Source organism: Aythya marila (genome assembly GCF_965140915.1).
Source record: "Aythya marila genome assembly, chromosome: 13".
In the NCBI taxonomy this organism is placed as follows: Eukaryota; Metazoa; Chordata; class Aves; order Anseriformes; family Anatidae; genus Aythya; species Aythya marila.
Genome location: NC_139054.1, coordinates 13,059,255 through 13,075,617, shown reverse-complemented (window position 1 = coordinate 13,075,617; position 16,363 = coordinate 13,059,255). Strand labels below are relative to the sequence as shown.

Sequence of the window (16,363 nt, the reverse complement as noted above, 5' to 3'; positions counted from 1 at the left end):
GGACTCTGTGAGTCAGTGGAACTGGAGGAAAAATACACACTGAATCCTACAAGTGCAGGAATTAAAGAGACATCGACACAGCTCGCCTCTGGCGCTTGGTACCAGCTGCAGAATTGGGTTAGCTTGACATTGCTGCTGGAGGTGACCAGACCCAGGAAGGCTGAGCAGCAGGCAAGCAGAGCCCCGCTCCACAGAGCAGGGGAGCTGGAAGCTGCCGGGCGTCTCCCTGCCGAGGCACGGGGACGCATTTTTGATGTTTTAAATCTGGGAGTGAAAGCAATTAAGGAAAAACTCTGCTTCCTGCACAAACACGAGCTTCAGACAGTTTGGGATTAGGAGGTGGATGCAAATCTGCAAGAGCGGTCTGAGCGCACACACGTCTGAGCGCCTGAGACCCCGCAAGCCCCCCGAGGTGCAGCAAAGCCCTGCCACACTTCGGTGCCAGATCTTTTACAGGTGAGGACACCGCCAAACCAAACCCGCTGCCAGCCACCGGCCCGGGAGATGGACGCAAGCGGATATCACAGCTCTGAAGAGGAAATCTCAGATGTCTCGTAAATCCTGCTGCCCGGAGCCCTGCACAGCCGGGGCACTCGCTCAGCGCCTCGCCGGCTTCGTCCGCTCTGCCAACGCATGAAGGAGCCTGCGAGGTGCCACGGCCCGGGGTGAATCAGGGCCAGGAGAGGGGCCGGCTGCCCCTCTGAGAGGCCCCAGAAATCGCAGCCTCATCCCCCTGACACCTCGAAGGTCAGGACAGCGCAGAAATGAAACAGCGCTGGGGAGCTGGGAACTCCTCCCAGCTTCGCTGCACGTGGCCCAAGGCGCAACTTGAAGGCCACATTTATTCACTGCCAGCCTTTGGCTTCTGACTGCCCGGGCAGGGCTGTGGAGAGGTCACTGCTCTGCCTTGGCCGAAGCCTCTCCCCTGATTTCTTTCCTTCCCCTCCCCGCCAGCTGCCCTAAAACTGGAACACCCCAGCCACCAGCCACCAGCTGCGGCAGGGGAAGGCGGCGTTCAGCAACGCAGGTCGGAACGGAGCCAGACGCAAGCAGCACATGTCTGGGTTAAGCTGCAGAGCCCTTTTTCCTTAATACTTTCCTTTCTCTCCCCGTTTGCTGTGGGCGTGCAGGGAAGGGCAGAAAGGCTGCCGCAGACGGGCCCAGCGAGCTCTGATACTTCTCCCAGCTTGGCGAGGTTCCCTCAGGGCCGGAGCTGCGGTTGCCGCAGGGGTCAGATAGGAGGAGGGAGGACAGGGGAGGGAGAAGGGGAAAAAATGAACAGCTGCAAACCAATTACGGCTGACTCTGCCGTCCTGTCCAACGCAGCCCGTCAATCTAATTCAGCCTGGTGCCTCTCTTCCTTCAGCCGTCTGGTGCCTGCCTGGGATTCAGGAAAGGGGCTGTCTGACTGCCCACTTTGTCTCACAAGCCAAAGGGGCCCTTCCCAGCCACAGTTTCCAAAGGAAAGAGATCTTGGCTGGCGGTGTCTCTTCTCTTCTGAGAAAACAGGCGCTGAATGTAGTGGCGGCAGCTTTATAACCCTCTCCTGCCCTTCCTCAGCAAACAACACGAGTGGAGTTTGAGCACGGGAATGACCCCGCCGGCTCCTCCGCTCGGCAGTTGTCTCAGCACAATGAATCAATTAGCGGCCGATCATTATTGCGGTAACTCTATCTTGCACCAGCAAGATTTCATACACAGATAGAATAGGATGTTTTCTGCTCGTTTCCTTCCTGTCATTCCAATCACGAACTACTGTTAAAAATACATCGCATTTACAGCTCGGGATGTTTGCAGGCGTGTGCTCCAGCTGCCCAGATGGGCGCCTGGGCTGCGCTCGGCAGGTACACGGGGCTGGTGATGATGGGGGGCAGAGAGCACAGCTGGGTTAGACACTCACACGGGGTGTATGCAGAAGGTCATCTCGTTTTCAAGCTCCCAATCTAAGGGATTACTTTAATTCCTTATTCTGGCCAACTGTTTTGGTTTATAATCTACAGTGCAAGATTCCTTCCAGCGTGTCTAAGGTGGTACTTGCCCGGGTATTTCTTCAGAAATTGGCAAAACTGTTCTGTCTGGAAGGGGTTAGTGTAGCACTAAAAGCCTTTCAGTGCCCAGTCAGAAGGAGAAAATGGGCTCTGTTAAGAGAGCAGAGCCCAATTCAGTGTACTTGTGGTTAAGGCTGGCAGTAATCTAGCAGTTAGGAGGTACCCTCCCTCTAGTTTAATCAAGATGGAAATAGGCAAAAATGTGTATTTTAAATGCACTTAGGCAGCATTTCATCTTATGAAAAGCCTCAATATTGTTCATTACCATAAGCAGAAGAAAAAAAAAATCACAGAGAGCAAGATTTTAGCTCACCGTACTCAAAAATTCTTCATAGAGTGTGAGATCTGAGGAACCTCAAACAGCCCCTCTGTAAGCTCAAGCACAGCGGTGCTACCTATGGCTTCAACCTCGAATAGAGGAGCACAGCCAAGCCAGGAGTCCCTTTCCCACACGGGGTCTCTGATAAAGGTTACAGATCTTTTTAATTCAAAAATTATATAGATGGACAGGAAAAAGCTCAGACTCTGAGCTTTTGGATTCTCAGGTTGTCCATTTCACCCTCATTGCCAATATTTTTTCCTTAATCATAAAAAGATCTGATTAAATTGTCAGGTTTTCTTTTAACAAATGAAAAATTGAACATAAATAAATGTTGGGGATTTTAGACAAAGTCTGGAACTTTGGGAAAACACCAATACATCGAGCAATCTCTTTTTTTTTTTTTTTTTCAGCTGAAGAAAGATTTACTTACATTTCAGGACCATCACACAGGCTATGGTGATGTTATCAGCATTTCTCTGTTCTTGCTGACCTTAAGTACTCTTAAACCATTAAATGCATAATATTTTCTGATAATAGAATGCCATTCACATTTCAGTCCCAATAACTCACTTTAATGAGCTAGGAACCTACACACCAAATGAGCCCAGCTCTGTTTGAGAAATATTAGCCCATTTTGGGGAACCGCGGGATTGCAGCGAGCAACCTCGGGAGTCCCGAAGCGTGTTCCTGGAGAACCCGTAACTCCCACCTACATCCAGAGGAATTTGAGATGCGGACGGGTTGCACAAGCAGATGTTAATCTGCAGAGAACAACACGGGCATGGGCAGTCTGCATTTTTGCTTTAAGCAAACAAGAACCAACAAGACTATTAACGACAGCAAACAGCCCCGGTTTCTAGCTGCACGTAGAAATTGGCTTTAAAAACAAGCGTATTCCTTAAGTGAGTCACTGCATCGTAAAGAGAACTTTTACAAGAAACTTCTCGTTGTTTACAAAATTCCCCCCTACATATCTTTTAATTCATTCCTTCCCACTCACACCACACGTACTAACCCGGGAAGGAGAGCCGTACGAGACAGAAACCTGACGCTTCCATCAAAAAAACCCACACAGTCATCGACATTTACTCCGGGCACCTTCACTTAACAGGCTCTCCGCTTTTTCTGCAGTCGAACAGCAGCCGAAATCTGAGCAGAGACTTTCTTAGCGAGCTACCAGGAGGTCGCCCAGCCTTCCCCTGGCGCGGGGAGCCGCGGCTGGGTGGATGCTGGAAGATGCCCCCGTGCTGCCGCTCTGCCCGCAGCGCTCCCCCGGTGCGGCGCTCGGCGCAGCGCTCTCGCCCAGCCAAGGACGAAAAAATACAGCAGGAATAGCTTAATTCCAGCTCTAAATGAGCTCAGCGGGGAATCTAAACAGTCAAGTCAATTGCCAGAATCTGCACTTTTCAACCTCGTTCTGCTCCTTTGATCAGCCTGAATTTGGAGCTGCAGCGATTAATGGACTAATAGAGGAAGTCACAGGATGCCTCTCGGGAGGAGAGGGAAAAGAGAAAAAAGTAGCTCATCCCTGCTCTGCATCTCCTCTGCACAGAAAGCTGAAGTACCACTGCAGAAAGAGAGTCGAAAGGAAGGAGAAAAAGGGGGCTGTCTGAAATAAATGATAATAATAAAACCCGTAATTCATTAATTGCTTAAACATGCCTTTTGAAGCACGGGTAAAAGAAAACAGACTATCCAAATACAAGTGCCTTGTAAACTGCACTTCAATCCAGCAGAGTAACAGTTTATACTTAATAATGCCAGAGAGCACAGGAAATATTAAACACATTCATTAGGCAAGGAGAAGCTTCCAAAAGCCCCGAGTCTTTAAGGACTGGGAGAAATTGATTTGTTTATGGCAGGGATGTGCACTACTGGTATCCCAGGATAGCATGTCCTCATCTGTCTGCAAAGGGAAGAAACACATTCACACAGCAGCCTGCAATCACCAAAGAAAAAGAGGGGAAAAAAAGTCTTTGGTGAGATTTTTTTTTTTCCTTGCTTGCTTTTGTTAGGCTGTGCCTGACAGGGGGGCACTCGTCCTCCTGCAAGGGGGAAGCTCTGCTTCTGCTCCTCGTGACTAAAGAAGCAAAGCCCAGAGGACTGCAAGCAATCGGGGGACTGATTAAAATGTGAACTTCTTCAAAGTTTGGGACATTTACAAAATGCTGGTACTAGCCTCAGAAAAAAACAACACAGAAAGCCAAAAATCATTCAAACATAAACGTGAACTAAGGTAGGAACACCAACTCTTTTTTTTTTTTTTTTTTTTTTTTTGTGGCAGAACTAATCTGCCTTTGCCAATGATTACGTTTGCCCTTTGCCGCATCCTTTTTCTCCACCTCTGGTTTTGAGCATACAAAGACGTGCATACATGATTCACTCTGCTCTCAGAAATAATCCTGCAGCCGTCCTGGGCTGACCTCCCGCTGTGCAAATTTAGGTGTGTGCGCTTGAATCTTTACAAGACCAAGCCTCTGAAGTAAGGTGGCAGGCTGGGATATCACACGCACTGCTCTGCCTCCGTTACAGGGCTCCTCTCCTCGTGTGGGTCCCTGAACAATTCTGTAAGGGGGGGAAATAGCTCGGCACAGCTTGTCCATAACCTGCATTCAAATCTGCATCTGCCTGACTCTGATTTAAGGTATCTCATTTTCATTATTGCAGTGACAACTGTTAAAGCACTGTGCCGGTCAGACAGAGAGCACTACTCACGTTACAGCATCGCATTCCCTATCTCGGGCTTCTAACATCTCCATATGCAAAGGGTTAAATTGTAATACAGGATTACTTTTTGTTAGCAGTCAGCAGAGCTTCTAAGAATTACATACTGATATGATAATTTTTGCCTTTAGATATGCTATAAAAAATTTAACCTAAAAATGTACATGTAATAGAGTGATTAGCCTTCAAAGCCCTAAGAAGAGCTGCTTCGTTCTGATTGTGAATTTCTATCAATTATTAGTGCAGGCTGCTTGAAATAGCCCAAAGTGCTCGAGACAGAAATATTGCAAAGCCAACACGGCAGACTGATATGCTTCCTAAATGGCCAGAGTTTTTGAAGACAGCTCGTAATAGTGTTTGGCTTTCAAACCTTAATGTTAACAGCTTTGATGGGACTGCTTCTAATTTGTATTTAAGACCCATTACCTCTTCCTCTAAGCAATCTTCGTGAGACATCATTTGTTCCAGGGGGATATTTGCCATACAGAGCAGATCTGTAATGGCCGTTAATTCACACCATTTTGCTCGCTCCTATATTAATCAGCAAACTGTGAATCATCCCAGTGTTTCCAGACTCGCAGATGTACGAGGGAACCAACGAAGCCAGTTCAGTTTCTCTCCCCATTCAGACGCGGAGACAATATCAGTTCCTGTTTACAGCCACTGCTTTGTTTTCCCCCACCCACACACTGAAATTTCTCCAAAATGCCCAGAGAAAAAGAAAAAGAGACTGAGTTCACTTTACCAGGAAAGTTATTTCTAGGTATTGCATCTGAAACAAAACATGTTTGTACTTTTATTCGTGTGCAGCCTCGACTGCAGGGAGGCAGAAATGACAGAGGGACAGACCCGAAGGACAAAGTGGGCAGCCCGTGTCACCCCACCCTGCCGAACAGCCGCACACGATTTATCGCCAGCTGAAGGACTCTTTCATTTCTCTGCCTGCTTTTTATTCTAATCGCTGGAGTAGCCTTTGCTTCTCTAAGTAGCTCTGCCTTGAGAAGGGCAGACGCAATTTTGGGCTGCTGCACGGCCATACTGGGTGGAAACAACCCCCCAAAACAAGGGCACAACCCATGCAATCTCCGTATCCTGGCAGAAATTATTAAAAATAACTTGATTTGGGCATCGAATTTGAGAGAGTCGGTAGAGCATGGGTTGGGGGACACACCTGGTCAGTGCCAGAATTAGGGGTACCCTGACCTGTAAGTGAGGATGCAAGCAGAGGGTCTCAGCAACACAAACAGTGCTGAGGGCTGGGTATTTTTAAGACTGGGACACAGAAAGGAGGTGCACTCGTTATGAAGCCGTCGGTCACAGCGAGAAGGTCCCTGAGTCTTCCCCTTTCACACTGCGATTTCTAGGATGTTTGTAACTTCACTGCACCTAAGGGCACAGTTGAGAAAAAATACATGTTCAAACTCTTTTCTCAACTGCTTATAAATGAAAGATTTCTGCATAGGGATCTTTCTTTTTTTTTTTTTTTTTTTTTTTTTCTTTGCGGTGATGAAAAAAAGATAAATGGGTTACTTGAAAAAAAAGAAAGCAAGAAAATCTGTAGCTGGGGCCTGATTCAGCCAATGTTTAGCCCAGAAGCAACCAGGGATGCTGCTACCAAGTGAACTAGAAAACCAGGGAGAAGCTGTCCACTGCGGCTGGCAGGATCAGGGTGGTTTTGGTACAAGCGGGTGTCACAACACGGTTTCACATCAGATGAATCAGACACTTCAGCATGGTAGCACCACTTTCCCTATACATGCGAGAGAAGAGCTTCTCTCCTACCCCCACTGCAGAGCAAAAGGAAACAACTGTCTGTTGCTTAAAGCTCAAAACCACAGAAGCATTTTTTTTTTTTTAAGAGTTGATGCAGAAGCTGTGCCTGATGGCACACTGCTCTGCTCATTCCACCGCTGCACAGCACCACGAGGATGGGGCACGCGGGGTACAGCAACCAGAAAAGCTCTTTAAAAGCAGCCTGTCCGGCTGAAATTTGGTGACTTGTCCTAAATTTCTCTGGGATAAGTCACGTTTCCATCTACGTGTTCACAGCACATAAGCACCACTACTTCCTCTTTTCTTTCGCCACCGAAAAAACGGACGCTGCCAGGTCAGGCGGTACACACACCGCGCTCTGCTCCTGATGGGAGCGATGAGAAAAGCCCCCAGCACCCCCACGGGGGTGTCTGCATCCTAAGCACCAAACACTGGGCAGAACTTCCTCCATTTTATTAAAACTTACCAGCTAACGAGGGAAAGACTGGACCGTGTAGGGCGCTGCAGCTTTGCTGCGCTGTACTGCCCCGGCACATTTCGGAACCACAAGGGGCGGGGGGCTCCTGGCACCGTACTCGGGATTGGGGCTATTTAGCAACTTCTCTGCTGATTACTCCCCCTAGGCTGATGTGCTACGTGAAGTCCAAACTGCTTTCAGCACGACAGATAGCTAAACTGGAAGGAATGATGAGTGCATTAGGCAGAGCTGCTGGAAATAACAATGCCTGTAAATGTCTTAAAACACTCGCCAAAGACGGCGAAGGTTGAGACGTGGCTACAAAGATTTAACTGCACCAGAGAAATGCTTTGAAATACCTGCAGTCTAATGTAAGAGGACACATGCAATTTAAAAAACAACATGAAAGAGCAACAGGGTAAGAAGATCAGATCTGAACTGTTTTATTCTTTTTTTTTTTATCTCGACTCCCGCAGGTCTGAGAACACCAGATTACTGTTGGCGTGCTCAGGCCCAACACCCCGCTTCTTTCCACAAGTTTACTCCTTTCCTTCCCAAACTCACCCAACGTTACTTACTTGCAGGGGAGGGCAGGGAAGGGGAAGGTGGCAGGGCAATCATTTCAGCCAAGCTCCTTTGGGGCTCTCTTGAGAGAAGGGAGGGAGGTTTGAAAGAAAATTCCAACACCGTTGCAACTGCACAGCTAAATATAAATTCAGAAATGACCATTCAAGAAGATGTTTTTACATCTGCAGAGAGGTCAAACTCCAGGCTCAGCCTTACTGCTCTCTGTAATCCAGATTCATCACCAGCTTCCTTTATTCGCCTAGTCAAAGGCACTTAATTAGCTGAAGGGCTTGTTGCTTTGCCTTCAAAAGCTCTCCACTCCCTCAAAGGCTTTGCTCTGGTATTGTGCTACCATGGCCCTTTGAAATCAAATCTGTTTTTCTTTTCCACAGCATTAGTAAAAGGAAAAAAAAAAAAAAAGTAATATTTTAAAAACTTTTTTTTCAGTAAAAAGAAAAGGAAAAAGTGGAGAAAAAAGAGATGATGAGCAGGAAAGACCACGCAGAACTTCATTCAAAGTGGCTTTAAAGAAAGGTTTGACACTTAAAGAAAAAAGGGAAGGGTCGGGGAGGTGGGTAGAAGAAAAAACAGATAGAGCTGATAAAATCTGTTACTTCTAGCCTTAAGAATACACGATACTGCAATTTGTTTTATGTGTTAGGAAGACTCCTTGCGACGTCTTGGAAATCCCAAATAAATGTGATTTTTTCCCTGTATTTACAACACGATTGCATGCACTCAGAGGCTGGGGGCTGAGATCTCTGCTTTTCCAAACACTTAACCAATCTGAGCTGATGAACGTAAAACGCTGCTGAATCAGAACAGTCCCACCTACCATGCACGGTGTGGTGACTTTTCGTGGGCAGAAATAACTACACAGCAGGGAACAGCCAGGAATCGCTCCATAGTATTAACATTTCTATTAATATTATATTAATAAAAGCTGTATTTTGTATTCCATTATATTTATTTAACCTTTAACATCGAAGCTCTGGGTCAGTTTGCTCTTTGTAACAGTGCACTTCTGCAGTTTTGTTTCTATATTTAGAGCGCTCATGCTCAGAAACAAGACTTTTTGTTTATTTATTTTTCATTGCTCCTAGTATGTTTAATCCAGCTCAGGGGTTTTGGTGTATCTCCTCAACCTATAATTTACTCTGCCGGCCCAGATACTGTATGGCTGCTTTTACCACAGTTAAAGAAACACTATCTGGTCCTTTTCAGAGCTTTTTGATCTGCAGCGTGTTCTTCACTATCTCGTGCAGTCCACGTATAGTAAAATATAGCCATTTTTATTGCAAATGATATTATTTCTCTCTGTTTCTTCTGCTATAATTTTTCCTCTTCCATCATTTTTGGCAATGGAGCTGAAAGAAGCGTACCCTTCACTGACAGCCCAGTATACAGCTATCTGGATGTCAGCAGGAATGCGGCGAGCTCTAAGAATAGCACATTTGGTTCCTACAGAGCAAGTGCAGCTCAGAAATGCACAGCGTGTCACACCCAAACAATGGCTATTTATTATCCATGGCCCCTCAACAAAACAAGCTTTTAAATTGTGTTTGCTTTTAAGCACGTTACGGAGCTGTGGGCAATGCTGCCCTCCTCCCCAAGGCCCTGAAACTTTAACTTGGGCAGACTCGGGCTTGGAAAACCAATGGTCCCCCGAAGGGTTTCTTTTATTCCAGCCTGAGTGAAATGCAAAGACCAGCAGCTCCCCTTCCCAGCATCAGGAGAACCCTCCCTTCCATTCCCAGGGACCTGTTTCTGTTCTTGCACTGGCAGAAATAAAAAAGCTCTCCTGAAAGCAGTGATGTGGTATCGGCACAGCTGAAGGTAGAATTGGGCCCACTATTTCTGACATGCCAAAAGGGACGACCTGCAAGTACCAACTGCATTTAGACATGAAAATCAGGGAGATGCCCAACTACTCAACCTGCCTGGGCAGATGCAGCCTTCCACTCACCCCAAAGCAGCCCACAGAAAGCCAAGTGGCGGAGCTGAAGCCCAGAAAGCAGTGTGAGATAGTTCAGGAGACTCCTTGGCTCTCTGGCATTTAATGCCGTCTTTATATCGGGGATTTATGAGTCCAGACCTCTGAGTGTAATTTCACTCAGCAAGCATCAGTACTACATGAGTAAAATGAAAACCCGCGCGTATCCACGGGAGCACTGCGAGCACCACCAGGCTTTGCAATATCACACAATGCGAGCTGTCAGTGCCGAAATCAATATCTGTCAATGCTCAACAATAAAGACGTAGTGCTTCAGATGTGAAGAGATTAGACGTTATCAGATTTACCAGTTGTCCAGGCAAGACGGGCTGGGGGATGCGGACTGATTGCACCGAAGAGATGTAACATTAAGCACAAAAAGCTTGCAGCTGGGAGGCACCGGGAGGAACCCAGCTCGGGCAACGTGGAGCCTTTGCTTCAGTACGCGTTCAAACAACAGCAAAAAGCTCTCTGGGTCTATGTCACAGCCGCTGCTCTCTTCCCCATGTTGCTCTGCCTGCTACAAGGATCAAATTTCATGGTTTATTGTTCTCCCTCCAACTGGCCACCATCCACATTCTTCCTCTGCACAAAGCTGCACCTCTCGCTCAAAAGAAGGGAGCACTATGCCTTCGTTTTATAAATTTTAGTCACATTTACAAACACACACACACACACCCCGAGTAAGGAGATGACTTTTAAACACTAAACAACATTCCAGGGAATGCTGCTATTTTTCTTTCAGCATATTTTTGTGAATGAGGCTAAAAAAGGCAATTTTCCACCAGGCAGTTACTGATTTTTGAAGACGGAGAAGTTCTCTCCCGTCTTCTGAGTCTTTAGCTTCTTGCCTTTTAATGAAACAATTGCTCTATGTTTGAGGAGTCCTATTCATCACCAGCCTTAGGAGAGGGTTGGCACTGCGACTCTGAAAAGCTCAAATTTTGCTCAGCCACGCTGCTGGAAATCACACCCACAGCCACTGAAGCTACTTGGTGAGAGTGCACTAAAACACAGCAGGCTGGGTCCCAAACTCCACTACGTTTCAATGGAGGTAAGAGATCCATTGCAGACAAATAACAGATCTACACGCTATGTTCAAACAAACAGCAAGGATCCCAGAATGTTAAGGTTTCATACCTCAAATATTTTTTCCATTTTCTGTCATTCTTTCACTCAAAAAAACCCAAATTTTTTGTCATTTGCTTTTAATTCAGCACTCAAGTTCCATTTTCTCCTATGAGATTCACAGTAAATTATCAAAACCCAGCAAAATGTTCTGCTCCTGAACATCCACCATCCTTCTGAGGCAGCTCAGCAGACTGTAAAACTGAAGCACCGTCATCTGGCCTGTAATTAATGTCATAAGTCTTACTTGTAAAATGAGGGAGGCACCATGAGCTTACCTAACTCGTCTGAAAATGTAAGATGCTCATCACCTGTAATCATTGCCTTAACTGTCCTTGATCACTACCGATAGTTGCCAAATTACAGTAACTCTCTTTCTGACACTAAGAACCAGCTGAAAAGGCAGCCCAAGCAGAGCAGTAGGAAAGTTGTTGAAGAGGGGCGATTTGGGCCAATTAAAGAGATTCACTGCAGGAATTTTTCTCCCTTTTTTCCCCTGGTTAATCAGTGATGTAGGGGTTCAGAGGTGCAAGACAAAAATGCAAAGCAGGGAAATCTAGGGCACAAGAAACCTCAGGAATCCAGCAGGGACGTGGCAATTCCACACACCCAGCGGGGAGCCAGAAAAAAAAAATATGCTCAAAGGTTATGGACATACGATCAAAAGCGATCATATTACTGCAATTTAACAACTTAGCAGCCACCATCTGAGGTGCAGTAAAACACCGTGAATGTATTCTTCACCCACACTGCCTCCAGAGTAAACCATCTGATCGGCAGTAGCTCACGGAGCTGCAGCAACTCTCTCACTTTCAGTTGTATGTCCACGCTCTGGGGTCCTAAGCCCGAAAGTCCCTCTGTGTTGTGTGCAATTTGGGTCCTTGCACGCCTAAATTGACATACCGGCTTCAAGCTTTTGTTGAATCAGGGGTCTCGCACTGATAACTCCTTACAGGGAACGACGTATTCTGTATCATTACATGCTACGTATGTGGAAAAGCAAATTCAGCAAGCCACCAGCTTCTCCCACCTGTTTTTGGCTGCTGCCTCAAAGCAGGGGAGCACCGAGTCTGCACAACTTTGGGTCGATCTAACAGCACAGTGGAAACGCACCTCATTAATTTACCACTAAGAGGCTGACATTGAGCAACCATCCCCTTGTTTCTCATTGCTATCATAGGAAAAGGTTCCACCAAGCCACCCACACTGAAGAAGTCCACCTCCATAAGAACTGGACACTTGGCAGGTAGAAGAGCAAAGAAACCCAGGGCCTGGAGTGCATTCCCCAGCTAAGCACAGCTCCCTGGAGCAGATCCTTGCAGGGTTTTGGAGATAAACCTCCATTTTGCTGGGGGAGAAGCATTTTGACGTGTCACAAGGAGCCAATGTGAGCCTGTGCGCACGGCTGGGCAGCTTTAAGGGTTCTATTGCCGAAGTGCTGGCTCAGCCTGACAAGGTGGCTGGCTTCAGTGGTAAGGTTCAGCTTCTCTCCTACTATTCTTCATAACAAAAAGACAGATATTTATTGCTCCTACCCGAGCTCTCAGAGTCCCCAAGCCCTTCCTTGCTCTGAAACTCTGACAGTACATCTCTCCTATCTGGTGTAGCAGCAGAAAGTGCTTCGCACCTCTCTTTGGGTCTCAGGGAGAAAGTTGCTGGAGGGAAACCGAGGCTGCTCTCACTCCTGCCAGCTGCATTTTTGTGTTTACCAGCCCAGTTGGTATCGAAGATCAACAAAGGGTGGGGAATGGCCCTCATCCAAAGCAGGGCATTGCTTCTGGCGAATGCTGGTAACAGGTATTTCAAGTCTGCCTCTTTGCTATTCAGGAGCTGTACTGTTTGACCTGCAGTCCATGAAGCAGTCATATTTTAACTTCGCTTCTCACCCCACCTTATCTTGTCTAGCCTCAGAAACATAACACAGAGATGAATTTGGTCAAAGGCATTAGGGGAAAAAAAAAAGGACTCCCACAAAAAAAGAAGATGGGAAACAAACTGTGGGAGCACCTCTACAGTTAACAATATAAGCTAAGTAAGAACACAATCGATATATTTAGAAACTAACTTATTTCAGTGGCATGAAATGTGTTTTCCCTAGCAGGACAAAGTTCTCTGCTGGGCTGGAAGTGACAGTGGATGGTGGAATTGCAGTACATTTCAACTGAACAAATAAAAGAAGTTACTTCTTGTAACTCCACAGTGTTGTTACTGCCATGCCGATGCATACACTGTGCACACCCCAGGAGTTTAGTGACATCATGTTTGAAACACAAAGGAAAGCAAAAATAAGAAAATGCATGACTCAACATCTGCACGTAAGACTAGAAAACAGCAGAAGTGCTCTTACCTGTCTGTTTTGAGATGGCAGCGTGGCAGGCTGCATGTGCCTCTGCATCCGATGCGGCTGCTGCATCAGCTGTCGAAACTGCTGCTGGAGAAACTGGCTGTTGTTAGCCTGCTGGGACTGCTGGGCGGCTGGAGACTGCTGCTGCTGCTGGAGATAGTGAATGAGCGACTGCTGCCCTTGTCCTGCTGTCAGAGGTGACATCTTTTGAGTGGCTGACTCTGAGGCAAAGTGAGACAGTGGCTTGGTGTTATTGAAAGAAAACTGGTCTTGGCTAACAGGGCTCTCATTCACTAGACCTGGCTGTAAGCTACTGGATGGCTGTTGCATAATTATGTTCATATTTTTGGACTGGTTTGTAGTCATTGATTTAAAAAGCGAGTTCTGCATACTTGTGGGGTTGTTGGTGGGAGTGATATTAGAGATTAATGTACCTTGAGGACTGAACGGCTGCTGATGCAGAGCTGGGCTCGACAGCTTCTCTGGCCTGTACGGTGGAGAAGGTCCAGTATTCGTGGAAGCCATGCTGGCCACCAAGTTGTTCTGTGGACTTTTAATATTGCTGGCTGGCAAGCTGGCTGCTGTCAGGGCAGGCAGCATGGAGCTCTGCGGGCTGAAGGGCTGCTGGTTCAGCGCCGGACTGGAAAGTTTCTCAGACCCGTAAGGAGGAGAGGGGCCATTGGAGGGGGTGCTGCTGGAAGTCATGCTTGAAAGCAGAGTGTTCTGAGGACTCTGGATGTTGTTTCCTGGTAAGTTATTAGCAGGCATACCAGACACCATAACATTTTGAGGACTGAAAGGCTGATGGTGTGGGGATGATCCTGCCCTGTAAGGAGGAGAGAGACCAGGAGGAGACATAGTTGGCCAGCTGGGAGCCTGTACTTGTTGCTTAGTCGTAGACACCTGCTTGCTGGCTGCCAGCTGCTTCAGCTGCTGAGCGTGCCAGTTGGAGCCAGGCATGTTGGGTAAGGGTACTGGAAGCATGGGTGGAGGCTGGTTCTTGCTCTGAGCTGCCGTCGAGATGGGCGATGCAGCGGGTTTGTTTGAGGGAGGAACTTGGAAGTTAGCTCCTGCGGATGACGGTCGCATCTGAGGAGATCCTCCACTGGTTGGGTTGCATCCTGGAGAAAAGTCTTTGTTAGCAACATGGTTCTCCAAGTGGGAAGTCTGCGGGGAGGACTTTGGAGTGGTACTTATGCTTGGTTGAGAGTGACTCAGCCCAAGTGGCTCTTCGGCCTTGCTGCCCAGAATCTTCTCCAGATCCAGGTCGTTGGGAGAAGGATCGGGCATCTTTGTCAGCTCTTCCAACAGGTCTTGCAACTCTTGGTCCACAGACTGCAAGCTGTTTCCTTTCTCATCATAGTGGACAATGTTGTTGGCCTGCCCTCCTATCGACCCCTTCTGATTTATTTCCGTGTTGGGCGGCACAGAAAACGGGGAGCCGATGCCACTGCCGTTCATGTGATTGTTTTCGAGGAGCACTGAATGACCTGTGACTCCCATGGAAGAGGTGCTGTGACTGGTGGAGAAGGGAGAACTTTGCATTTCTGGACACGCCACATTGGGATTGGTACCTTGGCCCATGGAGAGGGTTACGTCATCGAGACAAAGTCTTTTGCTGTCATTTGGGAAAATGACATCAGGCACACCACTGGAGGCAGGAGAGCTATCATCTTCCAGTTTTCTTTTAATGGATCCCTGTAACTGGGAAAATAAAAAAAAAAAAAAAAGAAAAAGAAAGGATCTGTTATTGACCTTACTCGAACACCCTCTGAAGCTCCACGCTGTAACATTGGGTTGGAGATACTGAAAATTAAATCAGGCAATTAAAAAACCAATCATGTGAGACAAATTCAATCAGGATTTAAGTGGGTGCAACTTCACTGAAATCAGAAGAGTTATAGTCAGACAAAGGCTGAATCTCACATGCTGGCCTTAAAACAGATGTTAAAACTATAAAATACTGTCTGTCATGTGAACTGTAATAGAAGTTTTTAAAATAGTTTCTGGTACCATTTCAATTAAGACATTATACTCCCTGCATAACAAACATGCCAGCATTTTTATGGTAACATTTTTTAGGTCGAAACAATGGCAGATCTGAATGAAACCCTGGACTGAATTTTGCGACCTTCTGCCAGTGACTCTGATTAAATTCAGACCTGAGACAACTAAATTGTTTTACATTCTTTATAGGCAGAGCATCTGAAATAACTGGCATACTTTCTAAACAAACCAAAACAAACAAACAAAAAATCTCAACTATCTATCTAAACAGACTTTCAACTCTCAAGCTCCCTAATCACAGATGTTTTAGATTTTACAAGCCAGTAAATAACTGCTAAACTCTTAATTTTTGTTTGTTTTTCTAAGTCTGTGGCAGCATGGGATTTGTTATTTTGAAGGATTGCAACTCATTTGTAAAAACTGAAATATTTTCAAAATACACTGATAGAAATATCTTGATCCTCACAAAATGGTAGAGTTGTAAATCCGCAAATCCTGAGGAAAAAAAGCAAAACTTCCTTATAAAGAAAATGAAACCGAAAACAATGTCTCTAGCACTAATTCAGTGAGATATGGCAATCTCTTCCAAATATAATCATCTGCGGCTTTCATTTTTAACAACCTTGACCTGTATGTCATAGGATTAATCAAACATTAACATTGCTGCTTCAAGTTAAGGGAAATAAGCCTTCTGTTCTTGTATAACAGTAGAGGGAGGTGGCGTTTAGAAAAGTATCTTGTCAGCAATGGGGAAACCATAGAAAGTCACTGTTCCTCTAAACCAGCTCACGGTAAAACCTCTCCCCGCCCTGACCGACACTTAAAGCACTGCTAGCCACCTAGTACCCAGAAAAAAAATCACATCTAATACCACCGTGTACCATACAAGAGAAGTGCCAGCATAACCACCTCCACTCTAGGGATGCAGTGGGTATGAGTAACTTCTAAATTTTACACTAAATAGGAAGCACAAGAGCCCCTACGTCACTGCCAGAGGAAG

General features: G+C 46.4%; 1 protein-coding gene across 2 annotated transcripts in view; it reads right to left on the bottom strand.

Moving 5' to 3' along the window:
• MAMLD1 (mastermind like domain containing 1) overlaps window positions 1-16,363 on the bottom strand; it is a 77,310-nt gene that overhangs the window by 18,069 nt on the left and 42,878 nt on the right. The window contains exons 2-3 of one of the 2 annotated variants that reach the window (XM_082771040.1): window positions 13,791-15,060; window positions 13,360-13,577 (exon numbers count right to left, since the gene is read on the bottom strand). In XM_082771040.1, the coding sequence (XP_082627166.1) occupies window positions 13,360-13,577; window positions 13,791-15,060 (1,488 nt within the window). Of the gene's footprint in view, window positions 1-13,359; window positions 15,061-16,363 lie in introns of both variants that reach the window. The other variant, XM_082771039.1, reaches the window with a different exon arrangement.